The 26,863-nt window shown below is 39.2% G+C and overlaps 2 protein-coding genes across 4 annotated transcripts; one reads left to right on the forward strand and one right to left on the reverse strand.

Annotated features, from left to right (window-relative positions):
• Positions 1-712: 712 nt before the first annotated feature.
• hsf1 (heat shock transcription factor 1) lies at positions 713-14,450 on the reverse strand. Of its 3 annotated transcripts, XM_011480713.4 has the most exons (15): positions 13,814-14,450; positions 10,756-10,864; positions 10,520-10,656; positions 10,118-10,242; positions 9,633-9,708; positions 9,232-9,293; positions 8,549-8,615; positions 8,149-8,267; positions 7,886-8,064; positions 7,658-7,808; positions 6,322-6,390; positions 4,468-4,573; positions 2,345-2,398; positions 2,202-2,244; positions 713-2,117 (listed from the first exon to the last, which is right to left on the reverse strand). In XM_011480713.4, the coding sequence occupies exons 1-15, from the start codon at positions 13,937-13,939 to the stop codon at positions 1,930-1,932; spliced, it is 1,611 nt and encodes a 536-aa protein (XP_011479015.1). In that variant the 5' UTR covers positions 13,940-14,450; the 3' UTR covers positions 713-1,929. The 3 variants fall into 3 exon arrangements, with proteins under 3 accessions (XP_011479015.1, XP_011479016.1, XP_023815376.1); XM_011480714.4 differs by lacking the exon at positions 6,322-6,390; XM_023959608.2 differs by having other exon boundaries at positions 713-2,244.
• A 3,489-nt stretch (positions 14,451-17,939) lies between these two features.
• Positions 17,940-26,156, forward strand: bop1 (BOP1 ribosomal biogenesis factor). The gene is made up of 16 exons (XM_004073749.3): positions 17,940-18,152; positions 18,546-18,746; positions 18,821-18,916; positions 19,288-19,442; positions 19,519-19,636; positions 21,142-21,243; positions 21,315-21,527; positions 21,603-21,764; positions 21,836-21,916; positions 23,062-23,131; positions 23,526-23,658; positions 23,746-23,929; positions 24,008-24,299; positions 24,374-24,458; positions 24,533-24,640; positions 25,818-26,156. The coding sequence occupies exons 1-16, from the start codon at positions 18,069-18,071 to the stop codon at positions 25,969-25,971; spliced, it is 2,238 nt and encodes a 745-aa protein (XP_004073797.1). The 5' UTR covers positions 17,940-18,068; the 3' UTR covers positions 25,972-26,156.
• The last annotated feature ends 707 nt before the right edge of the window (positions 26,157-26,863 follow it).

A 26,863-nucleotide genomic window follows, 5' to 3' on the forward strand; every position in this document is an offset into this window, starting at 1 on the left:
TTTGTACAGTGTCCTTGGGTTTCATAAAAGGCGCTTTAAATAAAATTGATTATTATTAATATTACAATATTTCAGTCCAAATCACTTTAACTCCTTAAAACACATTTTCTTTATGTCCTAAGTCCTAATTCTAACACCAAAATGTTTTAACCAAAGATGCTTAAAACATTTTGATCCAATAGATATTAAAATTCGATGTCATACATGTCAATTACTTTGTCAAGTATAAAAGCACATTAGTCAAGTTTGTCCCTAAAACTGATTAGTTATGAAAAAAGTTTGTTTAATAACTCCGGTTCACTAGAATCAAACTGTTTGACAGGATGCCTTCACTCTTCATGGTTCAACTTTCCTGTCAATTAAATCCTTTTTTAAAGTACAAGAAAAATTATTCACTTTTTAATAACCATGATATCTCACTTTTACAAGTAAATGCAGCCCTAGTAAAAGTAAAAAATTAAAAAGAAAAAGAAAAAAATCACAAAGTTACCTCCATTTACCAGTTTTTACTTATAGTTTTTATTCATAACCTTCAGTAAAATATTTTAAAATCTACATTTTTGGTAAAATTGATTTTTTTTTTTAGAGATCTAAAAGCCTGTGACATAAATATTAATAAACATTATTGAACAATAAACATTTTTACTTCCTATGTATTTATAATTGATTCTTTCTTTAACTAATTGGTTTGGACAAGATCATTTCCACCAAACTGTTTTAAGCATTTTATTGAACCAAAGTTTACAATCCAAACAACCTGTTTAACATCTCATCCCGTTTTCAGGCCGTCTTCGTTTTCCTCCTCTCCCCCGACATGAAGAAAGCTGAGCGACAGGTTCATAAAAAAGATGGCTTCCTCTTAAATTAATTGCAAAATATATTAAATCACAGATGCTTTATCTCTGTGTAGCAGCTGACAAGCCTTTGGATCACCTGGACAGTAAAATAACTTCAGGACATCAGGAGTCGTTTATATCTCAATATAGTCTTTAAGATGGAATTGCCTGGAATTATTCCTGAAGTGCGACTCCTGATCCCCTGAAGTCATTTTCAGGTCTTCATCTCTGGCTCTACACACACTGAACCACGTAAGCTTTGTAGAAACGTAAAGATCTGGATACGAAAGCGCCATAACGATCAGTAAAATATACTGCAACCAGCAAATAGCTTATTTAGATGCTGATACTCGTTTGGATGGGTCGCATTTAGAGCTAATACTGATGCAGCAGAAGGGGGGAATCTCCAGAAGAAGCCCAAACGTTTGTTTTTTTTAGCCGTTTTCCGTCCTACGTGTTCTGGAAGCAGATGGAAAAGCGCTAAAAAAGAAATTTAAAAAAAAAAAAAGGACGTCTGTTAGACGCGGCGACAGAAATCCAGAGGACGGCAAAGAAAGTCGTCTTATCGTCAGAGTGGCTAAAAGACTGAATCGGTCTGCCGTTTCCATGGAAACCGAGGTGACAGGAGGAAAAAGAAGAAAAAACAAACACTTCTTAATAAACTCTTTGAAAAATATTTCACTCTTCATTTAAATTGTACAGGTGAAAACAATTACAAGCAATAAAATCTTACTCAAAGGTACAGGGACAGAAGCGCACGGCGGGGTCACCTGATCCTGGTCACGGCGTCCACGCCTGCACCTGAATGGAGCGGCACGCCGTCAAGAGTGACTTCACAGAACAGGTCATTTTCTTCTTTTTTTTTTTTTTAATATTGTGTTAATTTTTTTGTCTCTCTAAGCACAAGCAAAAGAAAAAAACAAACTGAAATAAAAATCTAAAAGAGAAAACCAACAAGTATAGAAATGGATTAATATCAATCAATAACACCCTTATGATAAAAACGTGACCTTTGCACTAATCGGTGATCTACATCTGATCCACGTTGTCGCCACTATTGCTGCTGTCGTTGATCCTCACAGTCCTGATCGTGTCAGAGGTTCGAGTCCAGTTGGGTGTGATTCAGCAGGACGTCAGGTGGGTCGTCCGCCGGCGTGTCGGAGCCAAAGAACGGCCCCGCCTCCAACTCCAGGAGGGACGGCAGGTCAGCGACCCCGTCCTCCAAACTCACCGCTTCAGGCACCTGGACAGGTGTGGCGGTGTACTGCACCAGCTGTTTCCCTGCAGGCAGACGGCGGGTGTCACCATGACAACGCAGATACAGAGTCTCACCTGAAGGACGGCGGGCGGGCGGGCGGGCGTTACCTGTGTCCCCTTCGCTCGCTTTGGGGGCTTCGTCAGAAAGCAGCTGAAAGCAAAAGTGAAATCAGACAGATGCGACTCCCATGTTTACCTGTCCAGGTGTTCAGACTAACATCCACCCAGGTAACGTTTTTGAATACACTCACAGTGTCCAAACTGTCCAGATCAAAGTCTCCAGTGGATCCAGAGGAGCTGAAGAACTAAACACAAACACACAATTAAAGCAGAAACACAACCCCATGCAATTTAGCATGAACACACGATTTGACATCAACACACACAAAGACTGGTAAACACATGAACACACACAAACACTTTAACACACACACACAACATGAACACACATATTTTAACTGAACCACATTTACGCATTAACACACACACACACTATGACAAACACACGTTTCAACATAAACACACGCACATTTAAACAAAAATACACATTTACACAAAAGCTCACACATTTAAACAAAACACATTTATCTTTTAGTTTAATACAAAAAACAAACTTAAACAAAAATACACATTTAAACAAAAACACATTTACATGTAAAAAACACAATATAACAAACACATGTTTCAACATAAACATGCACACATTTAAACAAAAACACACATCTACACATAAACAAACACACATTTACACAAAGGCGCAGGATATAAACACAAATTTAAACAAAACACACATTTAAACAAAAATACATATACACACATTCAAATATAAACACACAACATAAACACATTGAAAAACAACACACTCGTGTGTGAAGGCAGGGTACATCCCATCTCACACAGGGCCACACACCTAGGGGCAATTAGGAGTAACCAATTACCTGGTTACTCTAAAGAAATTGGTCTTTCTCTCCCTCTCTGTCATTTTCTAACTGCTTAGTTCTTTATCATGTTATCAGTTGGCCGGAGCCCCTTTAAAAGCACTTCTAAATTTGTGACCTATTTAGTGGCTGGGTAGCTCGGTTGGTAAGGTGGAAGGCTGCCACGCAGGAATCCAGGTTTCGCTTCCCGGAGGGGAATGAACAATGGTAATGGGTCAATTAGCATATCAGCAATTAACATCACCCAGTGAGGGCCTTTGGACGCGGTTCATCTGCAGGAAATGCAGAGAGCAAATGTGTGTGACAGGATGGTGGGACTTGTTTGTTTGTTTGTTATGCATGTTTATGTTGAAACGTGTTGTAATATTGTGTGTGTTATTTTATGTGTAAATGTGTTTTTGTTTAAATGTGTGTGTTTATGTGTAAATGTGTGTTTTTGTTTAAATGTGTGTTTTTGTTTAAATGTGTGTGTGTGTAAATGTGTGTTTTTGTTTAAATGTGTGTGTGTGTAAATGTGTGTATTTGTTTAAATATGTTTGTTTTTTGTTTAGATGTGTATTTATCTTAAATAAAGGTTTGGTAACTAAGGAAAAACTGTTTTAAAGTGGAATTGTGAAAGTCTTTTTGATTACATTTATTACACAATATAGCTGCTATCGGTTTAAATGAAACCATACTTCCTCAATATCTTGACAAATGATTTTACATTTATATTAAGGTTTTACTTTGTTTTCCTGTTCAGCTGTTGTTTCAACAAACTGGCATTCCTATTGAACTCTGATTCACCTTCACTTTGCAGATGAACTGGTTTGTCAAAAGTGGCGACACAAACATACTGAAACGTTTAAAGTGAATCTAAACCAGCACAGAGTTTAGCAGGACCATAAAAAAGCTTAACTTTTCTAATTCCTAAAACAAATTAGTTACCAATGTTTAACAACTGCAATCCATAGCAAAGAGAACGAAGAGCTGATGTGACAAACTTCATTTTTTAATGGTAAATACCACAACTCCCGCTGAGCCGCATACGCGCCAAAGGAAAGGAGGTGAAAGGTGCACTTATGTTTTTAGTGTATTAAACCAGTTTTTCTTCTGAAAACAACAGAAAATAAAACATCAGTTTGAGGAAAACTCGCGATATTAGCGATCAATATCGCGATGACGATATCACTTGCAATACATTAACAAATAGCAAAACAATGAAAAACATGATTTCCATTTGACTGCAACAGTTTAATTTAAATAAAAGTCAAAATAACTTTACTTATACTCCAAATGACCCTCATCTACATACATCTAACAAAAAAGCTCGATATCCCGATAATGATATGTTCACGATTTATTGTGCAGTTTAAAGAAGAAGAAGAGAAGAAAAAGAAAACAAAGAGAATAATCATATTAGCATGAACAAAAGTATATGGGATGGCCATACTGACCTCCATGAGTGGAGAGGTGTCGAAGGTGAAGGTCTGAGCGTTTAAAATGGTCTGAAGGTTGTCCAAAGTGTTGTCAATATTGTCGACGTGATCAGAAAGTTCAGATCTGAGAGACAGACAGGAGGGGGATCAGCGTTAGCTTTCAGAGTCGGTCTGGTGTTATTCTACATTTTTCTTTTCGTCAACATTGATTCAAACCAGCAATGTGTCTCCTAAAGCTGCCCAAATTCGCGTTTGTCTCTTAATTTTTTTACCTCTCCTGGTCAAACAAAGAAAAAGCTAAATTACAAGCATCACAATAACACAAAAAAACAAAAAAGAACAGCAGACACTCGAACATCAGTCCTCAACGTGGGATTTTTCTTTATCATCTTTAAAACATTCTGGCATTGGATGGTCTACCTAAAAGCACAAAGTCTGGTCTGATCTCTCACATGATGATAAAAAGAAAAAAGTAAATTCCACCAGTCATATTAACAGAACCCCATTCTAGTTGACTTTAATCATCAGAGACTGTATCCAAAAGAAAACGTGCAGCTGCTGCGACCCGATTCAGCGTCAAATTACGACTTACTGTAGTTTGGAAATTATCGGTTACTTGGAGCAGCAAGAAATGAATCCTTGTGAGAATATGTGAAAAGTCTGTGCATAGGTGATGGAATAGTTAAGTTGATCACAAGGCAGCCCTTACCCAGAATTCAACACCCGACAGACTCCAAACCACACCCACACCACTGACTCAGTTTCTCAGCTTCCTTCTGGACGACCTTGTTCCCCGTGTGAAAACAGCAATATCCTGGTTTCAGGAGCAAATCTGTCCGTGTTCCCAACAAAGTTTAACCTGACTGACCTCCTGAGTTCTCCAATGATTTTAGCCTCCATTCTAAGAAATACTGATATCACAAGAAAGTTCAACTCTATGCAGATGACACCCAACCCTTTTCTGTAACCGCACAACTTTTAAAGATCCACTCTGATCATCTTTTGATCTATTTTCAAAGGGTTTCCTGTAGTCTTTCAATCTTCATTTTGTAGATTTTACCCCAAAATTTAAAAATAATAAATAAATCTGTTCCTAGGTCATAATTTCTGCTAAGAGGCAATAATTCATTAGATAAAAAAGATATTTTACAACCTGCATTTTTTCATCTGCTTCTGATTCACAACAATTCGACAATAGAAATACTCAGAAATTCAGTTTTAACCTCAATTTGCTTAATATCTGTCCTCCATCATTGGAAAAAATTCCACAAGAATATGTTAAAAACACCAAAAACACTATGTTCACTGGGTCTTTAATTTTTTTTAATGGATTTACAGAAATTAAGCGATTATTTCTCACTGAGGAATTGTCTTTGACAAAACTAAACCAGTTTTTTTCTTTTAGGTTTAGAGCCTGAAGGGTTTGATGAACAACCTGCTTTCCGACTGCTAAATAAAACAACATAGTTTGTTCCATTCATTTTCATTAATACACAACCAATCATCTTCATCTACTCCTCTTTTCTCCTTGTGTTTAATAGCTTTGGTTTATAGTTCCATCTGTTTTAGAAGCCTTGAATTATTTATTTTCCCGATCTTTAAATCCTGCCCTAAAAACCATTTTTTACAAGCAATTGTATCAGCTTTGATCTCTAAAAAGGTGTCCAACTTTAGTGACAATTGACTATAATTTAGTTTGTGGCTCTGCTATTTATTTTACGATCTTTTTAAAAGGTACCTAAAGTATGAATTGCTGCTAATATTCTTCACAATAACAGGCACCAACGACTAAAAACCCAAACTGCGTTTTGCAGTCCCAGGTGCCACTCTCCTCCTTTAAACACAGTCTGTGATATTCCTTTAAAGATTCACTTGTCAGGTTGTGTCGGTACGATGCGCCAAAGCTCAGGTGGGAGTCCACCTGCAGGGGGAGGGAGGAATCTGAGGGAAGCACAAACATTTTTTTATTACACCGACAAGCTTCAAAGGGACATTTATGTGATGTGACAAAATGTAATCCTAACAACGATTACCTCACACAGCAATTTGTAAATACCGTATTTTCACGACCATAGGGCGCACCAGATGGTAGGTCGCAGTCTCAGTCACGGGGGATTTTTCCGTCTTTGACACATACAAAAGGCGTGTTAAGGCCCGGGCACGTTAACGCCCCGTTCAGACCCTCAGCGCTTCTAGAGTGGGTTCATAAAACATCCAGTCTCTGTTCTTTAGAGGAAACCTTTTTTTTTGTTACTGTTCTCCCTAACTGAATAACACAAACTGAATGGTCACTCACTTGCGCGCTCTTGTCCCCCTTCCTCCTTATCCTACACAAGCGCTAAAGACACACAGCGCACACACATACCCACACACACACACACGCTCCGCCAGTCTCCATTTCTCCTCCTATGCGCTGGCGAAAACAGCAGCTTTAAGCCACACACACACACACACACACACACACTTAATGTGTGTTTACAAAAAAAACAGTGGGAGCAAATCTGAGTTAGTTTTTTTTTCCTCTGCGTAGCTGATAGCTGCAGTTCAAACAGGTGCTCAGCCATCTTGTTAACAAGTGGGGGGACCCGGGCCTTAGCCCCGCCCATGGCCACTAAGACTCATGGGAAGTGTTTATTCCCACACCTTGAGTTAGGTGGCTGTGAAGAGAAGTGACCATCATGTTGTTATGCTGAAAATTTGTCAACTTCTTTGAGCAACCTGCTTCACTTCATGCCCCTCCCTTACTGGATAGATTGAAGGTTATCATGTAGAAGAAGCAGGTACAGTCTTAAATTGCAAATAGTAATACTGCAGTTATGTTCCACTTGGCCTTTACATCTCTCTCCCTTCCTCACTCCATCTTCTTCTACGACCCACAACTACACATCAGGCGCGATGCCTCATAGGGCGCCCCCTGCTGGCGGAAGAAAATGTATGACTTTTAAGTGCGCCTTGTAGTCGTGAAAATACGGTAATACAGAATTTGCAGACTAAAAATGTGGGATTTTGTAATGCCGGAAAAAACACTGAAGTCACTGGGGCAAGAAGCAGTTTTTTTTGGAAGTTAGGAAACATCTACCAGAAATATTGATTCTAAGGGAACTGTCAGAGCTGCTGCTGCTGTGAGGTTACTGTCCAAGAATCACCCAAAGATCAGCTGTAGACGCGTGAAGCCACAGGCTCACTTTGAGCCTGATGTGACACTTACCTGTTGATGCAGGCGATTGTCTGACACTTCTGCTGAGGCGTGGCCGGGCCGGAACCGGCGCTGTGGGGTGTAACGGGGGCAGACGGCTGGCTGGCTGGGGAGGGCTGGACAGGGTCGGCGGAGGCGGGGCTTGTTACAACAACTGAAGCGGCTACGACAAACAAAGTCTTAGGTCAGTCCGAGGGAACATATGTAGGAAAATCCAACTAAGTCTTGCACTCTGCTTGCCTGCTGGGGAGGGGGTGGCGGTAACTGCTGCTGGCTGTGCTTCTTCCTGAAGTATGGAGTTGATGAAGGTGGTGGGTGAAAAGGGGGTCTCCACATGCACTGGCTCTTCCTCGATAATGGGTATTTCCTCCACTTCCGGACTGGACGGCTCCTCCTTTATGTTAACAGATTCGTTCTCCCTATAAAGCAGAAGGGCTGGGATTAGAGACGCCTCACTGACCGCTGACTGATCATTTAAGGGAGGATGATCTGCAGGTGCTTACTTTGGGTTAATCCACTCACTGACAACGTCGTCTGAGGCAGAAGTGGCCAGCTCTGTTATGTCTGAGATGATTGGTCCAGAACTCAGAGCAGAGTCGGCTGAGAAGGGATTAGCTGCCGCCTGAAGAGGAAAAAGATGGAGCTTAAATAAGACTCACCCCACAGAAAACACATGATCGTCCGCTGTCTTCACATCTCCTTAGATAATAGTGTGAGAAAAAACTTTAGAAGTATACCAACGCAAGGTTAATATATTTTTAACCAACAAAACTGTTTTCAACTAAATCAAAACAAGAGATGCCCTCCATTAACCCCATGACCTCTGACCTGTTTCTGAGCATCAGGAGTGCCATGTTGTTCAGGTATGTGAGAGAACTCAGAGAGAAACGTAGGCTCTGTTACCTGCACGTATGGACGGCTGAACTTCGGTATGGAGTGAGTGGAGCTGGAGTCGTTCAGCATCAGAGGACTAAAGGTGGAGGGGAGAAAAGGTGAGTAAACAAACACAGCAAATGCAAAAACTGCACAAACTAAAAACATTTTTCGTCTTTTAGTAAATCCTTTTCTTCAACCTAATGTTTTGGTGTCTGAAAAACTTAAAATGCTTGAGAGGTTAAGTCCTATTCAAAGACTGTATATAAAAACTGGACTCAGTGACCCCCTCCCCCCTGGCGTTCCAAACAGGAAGTACCCACTGGCTCCAAAAAGCCAAAATCCTGTAGACTTGACATATTTTTTCTGCATTTCAAGTTACAAACCGACCAATCAGATGCCTTAAAATAAAGGTTTTTTTTGGTCTCACGTCTAATGTTTCAAGCGTCTGACAGATTCAAGTGATAGGGTTGTGGCCTTCCAAGAAAGTCACTCGTGATTGGCCAGAGTGGTTGCCATAGAAATGTTGGTTCAGACCAACTGGCTGGTTACCGACGACGTATGGCTCCAACATGGCGGCGTCCGTCTCACGAAAAAAAATGGTGACTGAATTGATTTAATTTTGTTGAAGACATTTTCTAAGGGTGACGCCACACTCACTCCCCTCCAGTTCTGATATACAGTCAATGGTCCCATTTCAGATTTAAACTTGCATTTTTCGCTTGACTCCCATGATCCTGTTGGTCTGGACAAGAGACACTAGAAACTGGATCAACTGCAGAGAGAGAGAGAGAAAAAATAGCATTGATGCAGCGAGGTGTATGCTAACGTGCTAGCATTGTGTTAAAAATCGTATGCACTGACTATTTACATTTCCCGCCATCAAAATTAACTGTAGTCTATACAAGGATGGGTGGATGTTCACAATGTAAACAAGGTTGCCAATCAGTGTTTGTGCACAGAAAGATGAAACACTCAGTTTTAACACAAAACGCACAACAACAACCACATTTTCTATTCAACGACAAATGCATGTAGCTCTAAACACGGCTGCTCCTCCACACTTCACGTACACGCCACCTCTACTCTGTGCTCCTTGATTACATGTTTGTACCTTGTTGACAACTTTCTGCTGCTGAGCATGTTTCTGCCTCAGACTGGCCACTTCCCTCCACAGAGCCTCGTTCTCACTGAAACACAGGAACATAGTTTACAGGTCAGGAGACTGACAACAAAGTGAGACCAAACAATGGGAGAATGTGGGGAGCAACGCAGTTTCAGGAAAAGACCACCACAACTCACAGTTTAAGACCTGCTCCCATCATCTTTTGATCAATTTTAAACACGTTCCCAGTGTTTATTTTTTTATTATTTTAGTTACACTGTTTTAAAGATAAAATCAAAGTTTACACTCTTTCCTGCTAGCTTACAGCCCCTGACACATCCAGCCTAACATTACTGGTGCAGTCAGAATGACGAGCAATATTGGAGCTATCCGGCTGTACAGTTTGGAGCGAGTTGCCAGAAAACAAAGACGTCCACCTGCAGGGGGGTGCATCAGAATGGAGCAGAGCTGGGAGCTTTTTTTTTGGTTCTTACTGTTTCATTGCGATAATCCTGGAGTCGATGGTTTCTTGTTTTCCCTTCATTGTCTGGACATCGTTCAGGATTTTGCTCACGTCATCAGCACAGAGTTTCACATCATCATGACGGACCGACGAGACCTGCAAGGGTCAGGTAAAAAGGGGGACTGTCACTGTGGACCAGGGGGCCAAGAAAAACTCCAGAATTCCCATTTTCACAAAGTTCAACTTTTTTTTTAAATCATTCTATTCATTTTTAGATTTCTATCCAGAATGTTTTTGATGTTAACCTACAATGAAGATTATGAGAATAATAAATGTGTGCATTTAAGATGAGAATAGGCTAAAAAAAACTTCTTTTATTGGATCCCAAAAGCCTAAAATCTGGCCTTGTTGGGGTGCTTTTGCAGGCACATACATTAGTGACTTTGCGTTTGATGTTTTCCAGAAGGTGTTCTTGTCCTCTGATGAAGAACGGATGCTGGAACTCTGTGTCGTCTTTTTCTGGTTTCACCAAACCGCCCTGCTCAATGTGCACAACCTTACGGAAACCATCTGGCCACAGACAGACACAGAACATCAAACAGCTTCTGTAATTCCAGCGTTTATCTGTATCCTCGGTTGAGGTGAGCAGAGTCGCCCGCTGGTACTCACACATGTTGAGCTGTCGGATGAAGCTGGCCATGTTGTTGTGCTTGAAGAACTTCGGCAAGACTTCTTTAGAGAACCGGCACTGATCGAACACATGGAAGCTGGTTCCATTCTGACACAGAACAAGACCACGAGTTATTAAAATGATTTAAATCATAAACTAGTGGTTTAAATATTCAAATGCCACGAACAGACAGATATTATTTCTACTCCAAATAGGCAGATTGTTAAAATAGTTCTTGCCATGTGGTGTCTACAGTCAGAGAGTCAGCGAGTTGAGATCCACTCACCAAACTCACCTGAAATCAAACTGACCACTCTGAGTCAGGTTTCCAGGAAGCGCAGCTCGGCACGGAAAAATCCCCAGTAGATTTAAAAACCCACTCTGATATAAATGGTGTCTTTGGTGTTTTTTAACATGTTTTCGTGGCATGGTTCTGATGATGGAGGATATTTTTTTTCGGAAAAGAAGCTTAAAATTGCGATTTCTGTGCATTTTTTCGCTGTGAAGCAGGATCAGACAACAAAATGCTGCTTGTAAAACAGAAAAACTTATTAAAGCTCTACGTTCACACTGCAGGGCTTAATGCTCAATCGGATTTTTTGGAAAAAATCAGATTTTTTTGCAAGACCGTTCACATTTCCTAGTAAATCCGAACTTTTGTGATCTCCAGTGTGACCGTGACACAACCCAAACGAGACCTGCATGCGCAGAAGAGTACTCAACGGCGAACGACGACACTCGTTGTTTGCGGAAGTAGCTAACATTAACAATGGATGTCAACAGCAGTGTTGTCAACAGCGGAGCTCTTTTGTATTATTACATTTATTTTCCCAAAGGAGCAGCACAATTACAATCTTCTCATTTTAAGAAGGCATTGGAGCCAGGATCGTCCATACCCACTGTTGTGGAATGGGGATGTGTATGTGCTATGGCCGTGCGTGTGTCTGTGTATTTGTAAAGAGAGAAGAGAAGAAGAGCACGTGCAGAAAGGTGGGAATGAGGGGGGCAGTGGGGGCGCATTCATGTTGTGTGTTATGGAGGAAGGAGAACGGTAATAAAAGATGGTTTCCCCATGAATAAATGCTTTTAACTCTTTATTAGCCTTCTTTGGAGAATATGGGTGTCTGAACGGGGAAGTGAACCCCGGAGGAGGATCCGCCTTCGGCCCTGGAGAAGCCGGTCTCTGCCGCGCTTCTGACCACGGTCGGAAAGAGGAACAAAGTCATCACGGGGAAGGTTCAACACAACGCTCGGCCATTTCGCTGGAAATCTTTTCAAAAACCGGCCAGTTGCGATAAGAGCCCTGGAGTTTGACCTGAATAGAGCGAACACCCCAAATAATAATCAATCGGTGACCTGCTTCTCTTCCACTGACTGGTCTCAGCCGCATCGTCCACCATGGTTGATGTTTACATTCTCGTTCCCGCCTACTTCAACGCAGAATGATGACGTTTGTAGCGTGTCGATGACGTACGATTCGGATTCAGGTGGCCTGGCGGTCGCAATTGAAAAGATCGGAATCAGGACGGCATACCCATGTGGCCTGGGTTCGCATTTGAAAAGATCGGATCTGTGTCGTTCAGACTCTCATGAAAAGATCGGAATTGGCTCGCATAGGGGCAAAAAAATCAGAATTGGGTCGTTTCAGCCTGCAGTGTGAACGTAGCCTTAGCAATGGGGGGGGGGGGGGGGGGTCGCTTCACGCCAACAAGCCCCCCATCTCGTCCACCCAACCCGGAGGCGAATTTTTAATGAATTCCTGCCGCTCGGCAGAAACTATGTCCAACAAAATCAACACAGGTTTTGAGATTTTGGCAAAAAAACAAAATAAAATAACGACAAGCTCTTAATTAAAAGAGCACTGGGAACACTAAAAATAAAACAAAAGCTCAACAAGTAGCTCAAAATATTATCAGAGTGGGTCTATGATTCTTTTTTCAATTTGTGGCTACAACTGGAAAAAAATTGCACTATTTTGTTTTCAAGGAGGCTACAATTTTTGTGGTTTAGAGCAGCGGTCCGCTACCGGTCCGTGGGTCCTTTGGTACCGGGCCGCACAGAAAGAATAAATAACTTACATCACTTCCGTTTTATTTATTTCGGAATCTGAAAGATGTTTTACTTTGAAAAATTGCCCGATTCTCTGTTCCATCCGTCAATGTCACTCTTGACGCCGGCCAAGGCGCTCTTCTTGGTCACGTTATAGGTTACCGCTAAAATAGTCGCCCTAATAAGCACACAATATGAGATCATATGTATAACTTTTGAAATATGTATAACTTTTAAAAAGCTAAGTTTGAACTGAAAGTATGTGAAAGATGTAAACACAGAAACCTTTCGTAGTGAAACTAATGTTCAAACTGTCCATTCTTATTACATTTTAGTGGTATTCATTCTCACACCTATGGTTCTGAAACAAAAATAAGAACAAATAAGATAGTTAGTCGAACGCATAAGAATATTCAATGTTTTGCTAGCTTAAAGATGTTCTTTTTAATATTTCCATATTTATCCCAACATACACTTCAAGCTTGTGGGAAACGAGTTGGGAGTGAAAGCTTAAACAGACCTTATGCTGCCTAGAACATCTCACATATATTGGTATTTTATATGTAGTAGTTTTATTCAGTACACGGCAGGATTATCTTTTGAAGTTACTGGGTTTTTTAAACTACGAGAAATTCCATGACACTGTTTATGGGTATACCGATGTGTGAGTTTTAACCATTTTGTCCTAAAATTTGTGCCTTTATAAAAGTCCACTGTTATTTGAAGTTGTATGTCACTTGGAACGGTTTTGCTTTTAATGTTTAATGTTGTAGTTGTAATTGTCTAAATCGTGTGTGGTTAATAACATTTTTTATTACACTTATACAACACATTACAAAGTATGAGGATGTATGTTTGTGTATATTAGCTGTAATTCTTTATCTTAATACACACAAAACGAGACTTTAAGTTGAGTTCCAGGTTATGGCTGCGTTCTTTGAATCAACTGTGGACGACTACGTGCGCTCCCTCGGATATGCTAGGCTAAGGCTAAGCTAAGGTGATTACCAGGCTCCAGCAGATGAGATGGTCGGTCTCGGGGTCCTCCACCAGAGTCCAGAGTTTTGTTAAGAACGCCGGGACGTTTCCTCCACTCACCACCACCCCTCCTCCAACTCCTCCAGTATATTCCATGCTAACGACGGTAGTAAAAACCCCAATTGGACTTTTTCTTTAGCTAACCTGAGCTAACGATGCTAACAACAGCTAGCCTACCGTAGATCCCATTTTCAAGGACCACACACACAACAAATAAACTGCCAAAATAGCTCCCACTGTGGTGTAATTAGATCGTCTAAACCCCTTGTTCTGAATCAGAACCCAGCAAGTTCCAGTTTTTTCAATAATATCTTCTTAAAGTCCTCTAAACAAACTCCGTAGTGGAAAATTCCGACAAATCCGATAAAGCAAACAACTGCGCAGCTTTCTAGTTGTCGCAGGATGATTGCGTCACGACAGCGCAATACATAATGCAATACTTCGCAAAACATTTGAAGTTTTGTCCATCCATGTGGATTCCTTTAAGATAATTGTTTTGCATGTTCCTTCTTAGTTTAAATAAAATGTATTGTAACGACCCAGGGTTTAGACAGAGCTGCAGGTGGCTGGCGCCCCCCTCTTTCTGTCAGTTGCTAGACCACTGTGTGTGTGTCAATCAGTGGTGGGCGGGTGACTGATGGAGAGAGGGGGCGGGGTCTACCTGTGGAAGAGTGTGTGTGCGCGTCATCGCAGAAGTTAGTAGTAGCTGGCTGTGCCTGTTTAGTCACGCTGTGACCGTTATCAGATACAGAAATCTCAATAAAGAGCTGTTGAACAACCGGCCGCCTAAGGAGCTTCCTTGCCGTCACTACAGTATTATTATTGTTAAAAAAAATACTTCGCAAAACATTTTTGTATAAATAACAAAGTTAAAGAAATACACCAAAAAAAAATCTACATAACATTTACCCCACAAATATGGTTATGTCCAAATTCTCAAATATAGAAAATAATGGTGGTTTTTGTATTTATTTCCCTGAATCAGTTCTTCACCTTTTCTACTTTTGTAAATTTTCCCGTTAATTTTGGAACCAATTAGAATGCTTTGTAAACATCAAATTTAACTGTAACATTATTTTAAATTTGAAACAAATCTTCACATATTTTAATTCGGATGATAAAAAGGTTGAAAAAAGTATCAATTTTTTACTTCTCCAATCCAAATTTTACATGCATAAGTGCAGAAATAAATAAAAAAAACTCCCGATTTTACTATATTTAAGATCGAGATATTTCAGTTTTATGAATGTATTAAAAAAGATAACACACCCAAAGTAAGTAACACTGGAACAATTTGTGCTTTTTTGTTTGATAGGTAATCCCCTCCTCTAAGAAAACTTTGTATTGTAAACAATATTATTATTATTTTGTAATCCCCTTTTATATATTTTAAGATACTTTATTTTCCTATCAGCAATTTCTATTTTTGATACATTTCTGATAAGATTTTTACTTGAGGTGATTTAATGAGCTTCGAATGATGGCATTGATTACCACTGCTGATGATCTGTCTGATTCCTTGATGTTGGATTTTGTATGTTAATGCTATGTTCAATAAAGCTGGGGAAAAAATACTTCGCAAAAAAACAACACTAATGAATCACTTATAATATTCCAGTTACCCCCAAAAGAATTTGCAATAGTCATGGATGCTATTCCTGAAGGAATTATAATGTTATTTAAAGGTCTTGTGCACCCATTACCCTCACGTTCAGTCTCTTTATTTGAAACCAATATTTGCAAGATCTGCTTTACTATGAGAAATTCAACAAGAAATAAACAAATAAGATCCCTACAGTCGTACCCTACGTGACCCACTATTGGAGAAAATTTGCCCCAGATGAATGGAAGAAAGTTTGGACTTTGTCCTCCAAATATTTTATTTCAAATAAACCCTGAGATGTTTGCTTCAAACGTCTTCGCAGATGCTACACAGCCAAATCCTCACTACACATAGACATTGATAGAAACTGCTCCTTTTGTAAATTAGACACTGAAACAATCACGCATCTATTCTGGAAATGCCCCCAAAGAGAAACTTTCTGGAAAGACTTTTCCTCTTTGTTCAGTGTAAAATTTCTAAAAAATAATTTGATCTGATATACAAAGATATATTATTTGGTTTTTAAAATGTTAAAAATTTATTATTAAAGGAATACTACTCAATTAACCTTTTAATAATACTAGCCAAATTTCATATTCTTAAATGCAAATTTTCTGGGAAAAAAAGGCCTTATTCAAACTTTTTATTATTGAATTAAACAAATAAACCAGAACAACAAAATCTTATTCTAACCCCAAAGCTATAAGAACCTTTGACACCCTGGAATTTTTTAAATGTACAGAATAGCAACTTACTGCTTTCAATTCTCTTCTTTATAATCATTTTTCTTTTCTTTTTTCCTTTGTTCTTTATGTTCCCTTGGCACATTTTGTTACTCATTTTTCTATCAGTGTACTTTAAAGCTGACTCGATTTTGTGATCCTGTATATCTTCAATAACGATTTTTGAGGGGAAAAAATATATTTCGCAAAACAAGTGATGCAAAGGCCAGTAATACAGATCAGCGTGCTATTTTATATAAATTCATTGTGTTGGAATATCTAACCTAAACAATAAAGTTTGTTTTTCCTAATCAAACAATTTATTTGGTGGTTATGATTTAAAACTTTGAGTTTTTTAAAGTATAAACAAAAAAAGTTAATAAATAATTACTGAGGCTAAATTTAATTGCTGCCATACTATGGATGGATGGATGGATGGATGGATGGATGGATGGATGGATGGATGGATGGATGGATGGATGGATGGATGGATGGATGGATGGATGGATGGAAACTGTGTTTTCTCACTCCTAGGCAGTTGCAACCATTGAGTTATATCACTAGAGGAGACATCACGTGGTTCCTCATGGGAGGAGAGCACCGCCATCTTGGTGAGGTCAAGTCACTGCTGCAGTGCATGCATGTGAACACATTTTTTGCATAATGCCAGTTCATTGTGCGGATTTCAACTGCCAAAATCAGATAAATGAGTCCATGAAGGAGGTAGGTGTATCATTTCACAGGTAAGTATTTTATTTTTTTTTATTTTAAGGCTGCAGGGGCTTCATTAATAGAACGTATGTTGACATGCATGATGCTGCAGGGCTGTTATCAACATGCTGCATGATGTACATTTATTTTGCTGTCAATATAAATGTAGATTTTATTTTGCTAAACCTGTATACAGCATACTAGGCTATTATAGTAATATAGATTTAAACATTTCTGACTCAGTGACTGAACTTTTCTTGCAGGATTCCAATGGATTCAGACTGAAGGAAAAAGTGGGACTTAGCTATAAAAAGAGTTAACCCAGATGGATCACTGTGGTACCAACTAGTAATACAGTCTGACTGTTCAAAACATTTGTGGAAACAGATTTTGATAAGAGGCCAGACTGTTTTTTTAGGGTAAATCTATTGTCCTATTGTCTATATTATTTTGAATATTATTATTATTATTATTATTATTATTATTATTATTATTATTATTATTATTATTATTATTATTATTATTATTATTAATAATAATAATAATAGTAATAATAATAATAATATAATTATTTTTATTATTCTTTATTGACTTGTTATTTATTTATTGTTATTTATTGTTTGTATTGACTTACTATTGATTTTTTTATTTGTAAGAAGTCCTGCAACAATGCATTTTCATTCAAGTTTGAGCTTTTAAGGCTGACTGTTTCTCTTCTTTAACATCAACAAATGATGTATCTATATATATATATATATATATATATATATATATATATATATATATATATATATATATATATATTATATACATAAAATATAATATATTTATATATATATGTATAAATATATTTAAATCTAAAAATATATACAGTTTATAAAAGCTACTTAGACACCACTAAAATCAATAGAAATCAATGTCATGTGGGCGTCGTCGACCTCACCAAGATGGCGTCGCGCTCCGCCACCGACGGCCAGGCTTCTAAAGCGGGCGTGTCTCCTCTAGTGATATAACTCATTGGTTGCAACGAACAATATTATTGTTCAGCCGGACGTGCAGTGAAGACATCTGACCGATAGGGGGCGGAGGCTGCCTTCGTGTCTTCTCGTTTTTCTCGGCCAGCATAACCTCTGACCCCGCGGGTTTTCCACGTGGGTCCGCGAAGCAGGAGCTGGAAAACGTGCAGAGCATGGAACAGAGATCAGAAATGAAGAAAGTCAGGGAGAAAACGAAGAGGAAGACGAAGGAAGTGGAGGAAGAAGAGCAAGATGAAGTGAGAAACGCAATCTAACTGTTAGAGGGAAAAAGCGGGAAATTACTCTGTGAATTAGCTAGGACTTGCTTGTTAGCGGCTAGCATGCTAATAAATAAGCAAAATCAAAACAGGCTGGAGCTTTTAAAAACGTTGACATTGCTGATAACAAATTTTCCCAACCGAACTGTTAAGCGGTGAAAATATCATATAGTTTGTTTATAAACAGACTTATAGGAATACAATATAAAAACCGCATGATTTATTTTTAAATGTATGTTTTCTGAATAGAGTTCAGTGAGAGCATCATAGAATTTGGAATTTCTTTACATACAATGAATCAGGATGCTAATATTAGCCAAACATCTATGGGGAATTGAACCATAAACAGTGATTGTGTGTGTTTGTCTTCAGCTTTTTGATATCAACAACAAAGCTACTGAGAAAGATGAAGACGACGATGACCTGTCAGACAGTGAGGACAGTCAATTTTCTGGACTGGAGGATTCCGGGAGCGACTCTGAGGATGAAGAGTCAGACGTTGAAGAGAAAAGTTCCGATGATGTGGAGGAAGCTGATGGATCAAATGATGATCCGGATAAACAGAGGCAGCAGGTGAGGTTTGCTGCTGTGGACTTACTGCGACCGGATATTATTATGGTTCTTCTGAAAATCTGTCGCATTTGCAGACAAAAGTGAAGAACAACAAAAACAAGAAAGGAGCAACTGAAGGAAAACAAGAGAAGAAAGGAGATGAGTATGAGCATGACACCTCGGATGAGGAGGTAGGAGTAGCGGCATCTGGGATTCTTTAGTGATCTCCTCGGATTGTCACTTTTATTCGCTTTTTATTTTTCTAGTAATTTCCTGTACGTCCTCAGCTTCTTGCATGTAGATGTTTGATCACCCTTTTTTATTTTATTGGTTATTTTAGAACAAAGTTTGTCTGTTTTTTTCTTGTCACTTGCCCTCTGATCTGGACCTACCTTACTTTACACAGTCTATTATTGTATAATTCTATATGCATGTTTGTGTTTTACCTTATTTGTTTTGCAAACCACCTTTTTTCTTTAAATACCTCTGTCCTGTTTCCTTGCTTGAACTCTTCTGTTGGATTCTAAAAGGTTCTCATGTGCTGGTTCTGATTCTTCTGCAGGACATCAGGAACACAGTGGGCAACATTCCCATGGAATGGTACAAAGACTTCCCTCACATTGGCTACGATCTAGATGGAAAGAAGATTTTCAAGCCAATCAGGAACAAGGATGAGCTGGACGAATTCTTGGATAAAATGGAAAATCCTGACTACTGGTCAGCTAGCCAGCGCATTTCCGCGTCCTCTACAGTTTCAAACAGGAAACGCTAACGGTTTTGGTTGTGCGTGCAGGAGGACAGTTCACGACAAGCAGACGGGAAGAGACATTGTGCTGTCAGACGAGCAGGTGGATCTGGTCAACCGACTGCAGAGAGGGCAGTTTGGAGACATCAACTTCAATGAGTACCAGGTATGCTCAGGGAGGCTTTGCATCCTTATTTTTGGCTTTTTTTGTGGTATTTTCAGAGGAATCTGTATTTATGAGCCTAAGTACAAATGCTCCTACCTGAAACCTATCTTTTTTTTTCAGGAAACAAGAAAAATGTGTTTCAAATATTCCAGCCGATGGTGATGTGAGGTTTTTGTCTTGTGACTTTCGGGTCATAAGACTTTTTTGCAGATTCACTTAAAATGTGAATTTGTCCTTGTTCTCAGCATTTAATGCTAAAAACTCAAAATCTAACAATTTGCAGATAGGAGATATTGTATTTTGGTCATCGATGTGCAATCTGGAAAAATTTACAAAGCAGACAGACTAACAGTTAAGCTTAGTTTCCAGAGATTCATATGAAATTTCTGACATCTTTTTGACAAACGTCTGTTTTTAGTCGCAAGCTGCACACATTTTGAAATTAAACGAAATTCCAGAGTGCCTCTGATTAAAAACAGTGGGAGAAAATACTATATTGGGGTGGAAAAAGTGACTGCAGGGAACACGGTAGCGACAAAGTGGCGTCAAAAGAGTGAACGAAAAAAACGAAACTATCTAAGATATGTCACAACATAACAAATTAAAAAGACAAAAAATATGCAAAAAACTACAAAGTAAACAAGCAATAACTCAAATTTGACCACATGTCCCACAGCCTTTGAAGAACCAGAGGGAAGATAGTGTCTAAAATGACCTATCAGCTGAAGTTTTAGGTTATTGTGACATAAAGCTGGTTAACCATTGTACCTGTTCCATATGTACTGACGGAGAAATACGTTTTGTCTTCTGTTCAGACAAGATTGACATCATCTATTTTAACCGTTTATATATTTATGTACGTGAAAATATATATGTATATACTATTATATATATTCATACCTCTGTATGCATATATAAACAGTAATCATTATCATAGAGGCAACATTTAGTCTTTACTAAAAGAAAAAAATGTTTTTTTTCTTCCAAATGTCAAATCAAGAGCAGCTTAAAGTGAACGAAAAATCCAAATTATAAATTCGGAAATAGTTTTAAACTCCTCAACGTATGCTGTAAACGTGAAATAAATATTGAACATTTGAAAAACGGTGAGCTTGAAAAATATATAGTTTATATTTAAAGAAATACTCTAAACTTAACTTTAAGAAAAACTTAACCTGAAACTGTTATCAAATGAAAAGTAATGACACACTTGCTGGTTTTTTTTTGTGGGTTTTTTCCGGTTCTCAATTTATAGTTTCAACTTAGAATTTTCTGAGTTATCCCAATTTTACGTGGGGGTGGAGTTCTGAGCCCATTGGGTACCAGGAAATGATTGACATTGAGAGACAGAGGTTATGGTGATGTCATATCTGCTCCAGGACAGTCTGTTGTTGGTGCTTCCTCATCCCTCCTTTTTCCATTCAGTTTAAGCTGATCCCGAGTGGAAACCACATATATGAGCTTTGAAGTAGCAGCTGTTGAGTTTGACTCCTTGTCTTCTTCAGCCAACAGTGGAGTTCTTCAGTAGCGACGTCATGATTCATCCAGTCACCAACAGACCTGCAGACAAACGGAGCTTCATACCATCCCTGATTGAAAAGGAGAAGGTAACAAAGTGAGAAGAATGCTGCAGATTTGCTTTTATCGCCTAACCATTGATCTATTTTGCCGTCTAAAGGTTTCTAAACTGGTTCATGCCATAAAAATGGGCTGGATCAAACCAAGACGAGTGCAGGACGACAGCAAAGAGCGCTACTATGACCTGTGGGCCAATGAGGATTCGTCCATTCTGGCGAAGCACAGGATGCACCTGCCGGCCCCCAAATTGCGCCTCCCTGGTCACGAGGAGTCTTACAACCCCCCACCCGAGTACCTGTTCACTGAAGAAGAGGTGAGGGCCAAATCAAAGTCCCACTTAAGGCATATTGTTTCTCAGTAAATGAGTCTTTGAGCCTCCGTTCCACAGAAAGCGCTGTGGGAGCAACAAGATCCCGAAGACAGAAAGCTGCCATTTATTCCCAAGAAGTTCTCCAGCCTCCGTCAGGTTCCAGCATATTCCCGGTTCATCCATGAGAAGTTTGAGCGCTGCCTGGATCTTTATCTGTGTCCCCGACAGAGGAAGATGAGGGTAACTAACTAATTAACTAACCCGCCTGCTTAACAGATGGAAGCTCTTCTCTCATACGAAACTGTCTGCAGGTCAACGTGAATCCAGAAGATCTGATTCCCAAACTCCCTAAACCCAAGGACTTGCAGCCTTTTCCAACAACACAGTCTCTGGTGAGTCACGCACCGCTAACACTCTGATCTGTTCTGTACGGTGGCCCTGAAGGACAAATCACATCAACAAATCCCTCAGTGCCAAGACACATTCAAGATTAAAAAGAATAATAAAAAGCTTTAAAAAGATGAACAAAATTCGCCCAAAAAATGAAACGTCTCAGAAAACAGAAGTAATTCCCAGTAATCAAAATGAAAGAAAATAAGAAGCTGGGAAAGGTATTATGGGATGTCACTGATTGGATGATGACGTTTGTACACCGCTTAAACTGGAAGTTAGAAAAATTGATCCCATGATGGAGAAACAAGTGATAATATAGAGCACTAAAATTCCATAAAAATCAACCAGAGAACAACAAAACACAAAAACAAATAGGCTACCATGGAGCCGAGGTACCTGGCAGCCTGCCGTGTCGCTCTCCACAGTTCAGGCAAAAACATCCCTCTGCTTTCCTCCTTCTTCAAAACTCAAACCTCATCATCCAATCAGCCAAATCCCATAATACCTAGCTTTTCTGGTTTCTTATTTTGTTTCATTTTTTTTTTAAACATTTCAAATTGATTTCTGGAAATTACTTTTGTTTTCCCAAATGTGGTTTCCCAAAAATCACTTTTGGGGAAAGTAAATGATAATATTTTACCTTTGGCAAACTAAAGAAGGTTTTTTTCAATGACGTAGGAGTCATTTTGGCATTTTCATTTTCCTACCTGGAAGTAAGACGACTTGATCTCTGAGGCTCCCCCTTTCGCTCCTTGTGGGCGCCGCCCATTTCATGACGTCAACCTAGATTCGGCCTCGGCAGCGTGTCTGCGTCTCGCCCACGAAAACAAACATTTAAAATTTTGCAAAGATGGATGTGAATATAAAAGGAAAGTGTTTACCCGACACAGAGAAAGTGGGTGTTAGCCTGGGGCGGGGCTGGCAGCTCAGACTCTTCCTGGAAGGGGCTGTTCCTCACTTTGTGATGTCACAATGTGAGGACCAACTCGTTTTCATGGTTTAGGAGGGGGTGATGCTCTTTAATATGTCTTTTTGATGGAGTAATTTGTTGATGTGTTTTGCACTTCCGTAGTTCTGATTCTTGGCTGAATTTATCCGTGACACGATGTGAGCTACATGACCTACTGCTTTTACCCGTGTTCAGGTGTATCGAGGTCACAGCAGTCTGGTTCGCTCCGTCAGCGTGTCTCCATCCGGACAGTGGCTTGCATCAGGTGATGTCTGCCAGCATTTTTTTTTTTTTTTTTTACTTTTATCTTTATTCTAGTCATGATAATAACAGCAACATCTCTAAAATTGCTCCTTTCAGGATTCTAAACTTTTTACCCAATCACAGATGGGTTTGAGAACTCTAAACATATTTAAAAAGATCATTTTCTTCATGGTATATTTATCACATAAGGTCTTCTGGATATAATAAAACTCAGAAAATGGTGCTTATAAGCCAAAAAGAAAGATCTAAATGCAACACTTTTCAAAAGGGACCAAACTTCTGAACAAGGGATAAGTACTTGTTTTAGTCGCAGGCTTGATAGAATTTTGCAGGATTCTGGTCTAAAATTTTTTACTGAAAGCTGTTATTAAAGTGTTTATTTAATGTGTGCACAGGTAGTGATGACGGTTCTGTCAGATTCTGGGAGGTCTGTTCCTCTCGCTGCATGAAGATTGTCCAAGTGGGCGGAGCCGTAAAGAGCGTGGCATGGAATCCAAACCCGGCCTTGTGTCTGCTGGCTGTTGCTGTGTAAGGATCTTCATGTTTCTTCCTTTGATTTTTTTTGTTTTATGTTCTCTTCTCAACATTTTTTGTTTGTTTGTGTTTTGCTTCCAGGGACTCGACGGTCCTGATCTTGTCTCCGTCTCTGGGGGACAAACTGGTCATCTCTTCATCGGAGCGGCTGCTTGCTGGTTCCCAGGAGGAGAACCCGTCAGAAGGTCCCCAACCTGTGGTCTGGTCTGAGACAGAGGGGGAGGAGCTAAAGGAAGGGATCCATCTTAAAATCCAGCATCCCAAAGTGAGAAATTCCACATTAGTGACGGGAATTATCGCGTGATCAAACCGGTGAACTGACTGGTTGGTTTTCGTTTCCCAGGCCGTCCATCAGGTGACGTGGCACGCTAAAGGAGACTACCTGGCCTCTGTGATGCCAGACCATTCCAGTCACCTGCAGGTGTTTATTCACCAGCTGAGCCGGAGGCGGAGCCAGAACCCTTTCAGGAAAAACAAAGGTCTTGTTCAGTGCGTCGCCTTCCACCCGATTAGGCCCTTCTTCTTCGTGGCAACGCAACGCTACGTCAGGATCTACAACTTAGTCAAACAGGAAATGGCCAAAAAACTTCAGGCCAACTCCAAGTGGATCTCTAACATCGCAGTCCACCCTGGAGGTAGGTAGAGTCTAAAATCCTCCCATAAAAACAGCAGAATGGAGCCTTTATGTCACCTGTCTGTCTTTGCACAGGTGATCATGTGATCTGTGGGAGTTACGACTGTAAGCTGAGCTGGTTTGACCTAGACCTCTCAACAAAACCATACAAGGTTCTACGGTACGTCCACATTTGGGGATTTCGTCCCATTCAAGACTGATGACAAAGATGCAATAATCACTTCCTGTCTGCAGACACCATAAGAAGGCAGTGAGGAGCGTGGCCTTTCACAAAGGTTACCCGTTGTTCGCCTCAGCCTCTGACGATGGGACGGTGATCGTCTGTCACGGGACCGTTTACAAGTAAGTCTTTAATACAAGCCTGTGAAATGATTGACAGGAGTGTCAATACTTAAATGCAGGTATTCCTATATGTTAAATGGTCAGGAATTTATAAAATCGCAGCATGTCGGAAACTGTCTCCACACCTTTGTGGAAGAATTATCAATCTAAAGCCCCACAAACTTCACGTTAGCTTAAGATCAGTGCAAAGAAAGCGTCGTGATATGTATGGAAGCAGTCATGTAGCATAATTAAAAAGAAACGTCAAATCCAGAAATGCTTTTTCATTTTCTACATCAACATCGCGTATTCTGTCACTTAATTAAAATGATGAAGAAAATGGTATTTAACATTTCATTCTGAATAAGTTTTCTGGTAAATGTGTAGCAAAATTCCTTTAGAAATGTCTAATTTGACAATTAAAATGGATTAACAGAAATGCTTTTTCATTTTCAAAATGTAACTGCATCAATTGACCCAAAATTAAAATGAAAAAGCAATATTTCAAAATGCTTTTTCATTTCTACTTAAAAACCGCTTATTCTGTGTCATAATTAAAATGAAAATGCAAAGAGGGGATTGCATTTTCATTTTAACCCCTGCGAATAGCGTCACAGAATTAACTTAGACTAAGCATTTCCAGAGGGGAGGCGGGGCGATGACGTCAGTGCTTTCTCCGTGTGTCCGGTTGCTAAGAGACACATGCTAGGAGCAGTGGAGCTTTGTGTTAGCGGCAGAGGAGAGGGCTTTGTGATGGTTGTGCTCTCCTGGTGATTGTACACAGCTTCTCAGGACTACGTAGCAGCATTTCTGCCTTAGACAGAATAAGCAGTGTTGAAGAAGAAAATGAAAAAGCATTTTGGCAGATTGCCTTTTCATTTTAATCTTGAGTCAAAAAATGCAGCTTCATTTTGAAAATGAAAAAGCATTTCTGGTTTTGACTTTTCTTTTTAACTATGCTACACAAATGCTTCCATAGATATGGGTTTTTTTAGGCCGTACAGCTGCATTTATGACACAAAAGGCCGTTAAAGGTTTTATGGCAGCAGGACCAACATCTTTCTATTGGTTGCTAATGTATTGTCATTAAAGTGTAAATAGAGATGAGCGTTTACTTTTACTAATACAGTGTACATAATGCTTTTCAATGACGTTCTGATGCATGCAGGTTTAATAGAACTCTTCTTTCCTCTTTCAGCGATTTGCTTCAGAACCCGCTCATCGTTCCTGTGAAAGTCCTAAGAGGTCATGTGATCACGCATGACCTTGGGGTTCTGGATGTAACGTTTCATCCCACACAACCCTGGATTTTCTCCTCGGGAGCTGATGCGACAGTCCGGCTTTTCACCTAGAAAACCTCTCCAATTGTGTCGGATCTACAATAAAGACGGGATTGCTTTTTTTTAGCAGGAAATTCAAAATATTTGTCCATTTTCATAGCTGGAATATTATAGTCTGTTGTTTCTCCACTACAGAAAATGTGTAATTTCTAGCATCATCAATGTGTTTGTTTAATAAATAGTAATATTCTTACTTAGCGGTTTCTGTTTTGATTGATAATTCATTACACTTCAAACAGCAGTTTAATCTGATCAAGTAGTAGTGGTTCATTTCAAGAAATCTAACAGTGTTTGCAGTAATGAGATTACTTGAGAAGTACTCCCCATATTCTTCCAATAATACTGGTAAATTATTACTCATTTTTAATCAAACTATTTGTTATTTAGATGACTTTATTAATACCACAATGGGAAAATTTCATTTATCTGTGGCAGCAAAAACAACATCCAGAAATAATCTATATAATATAACGTCAAAAAAGGACATCAGAAATGACATTCATATTAAATAAATATTTAACATTAAATAAATACAGCTGCAAAAGTGTAAAAAACGTGGTCTGCAAAACATGTAAACTGTAAAAAACATGTAAAAACTTTTTTTCATTTTTTTTTTCAAATACAGACATAAGTAATGAAGTTCACACCAAAAACAAACAACTGGATGGATGATCAACATAAACAACAAAAATAACAAATAAACATACTTTGTCATTGTGGAATGGCATTATGAAAGTTTGGTCAGTGCATCATTCATTCATAAAAATGCATTTACTCAATTACAATTATTGACAGCTAGTAAAAGGTGCATCAGTCGTTTTGAAACAAGTATTTACAATTATAGTGGTAAAATTGCAAAACAAGGGCAATTATAATAAATACACTTAAAAAATACATCTTATAA

The sequence above is a fragment of the Oryzias latipes genome, chromosome 11, assembly GCF_053564925.1.
Source record: "Oryzias latipes strain Hd-rR chromosome 11, Olatipes_Hd-rR_3.1".
In the NCBI taxonomy this organism is placed as follows: Eukaryota; Metazoa; Chordata; class Actinopteri; order Beloniformes; family Adrianichthyidae; genus Oryzias; species Oryzias latipes.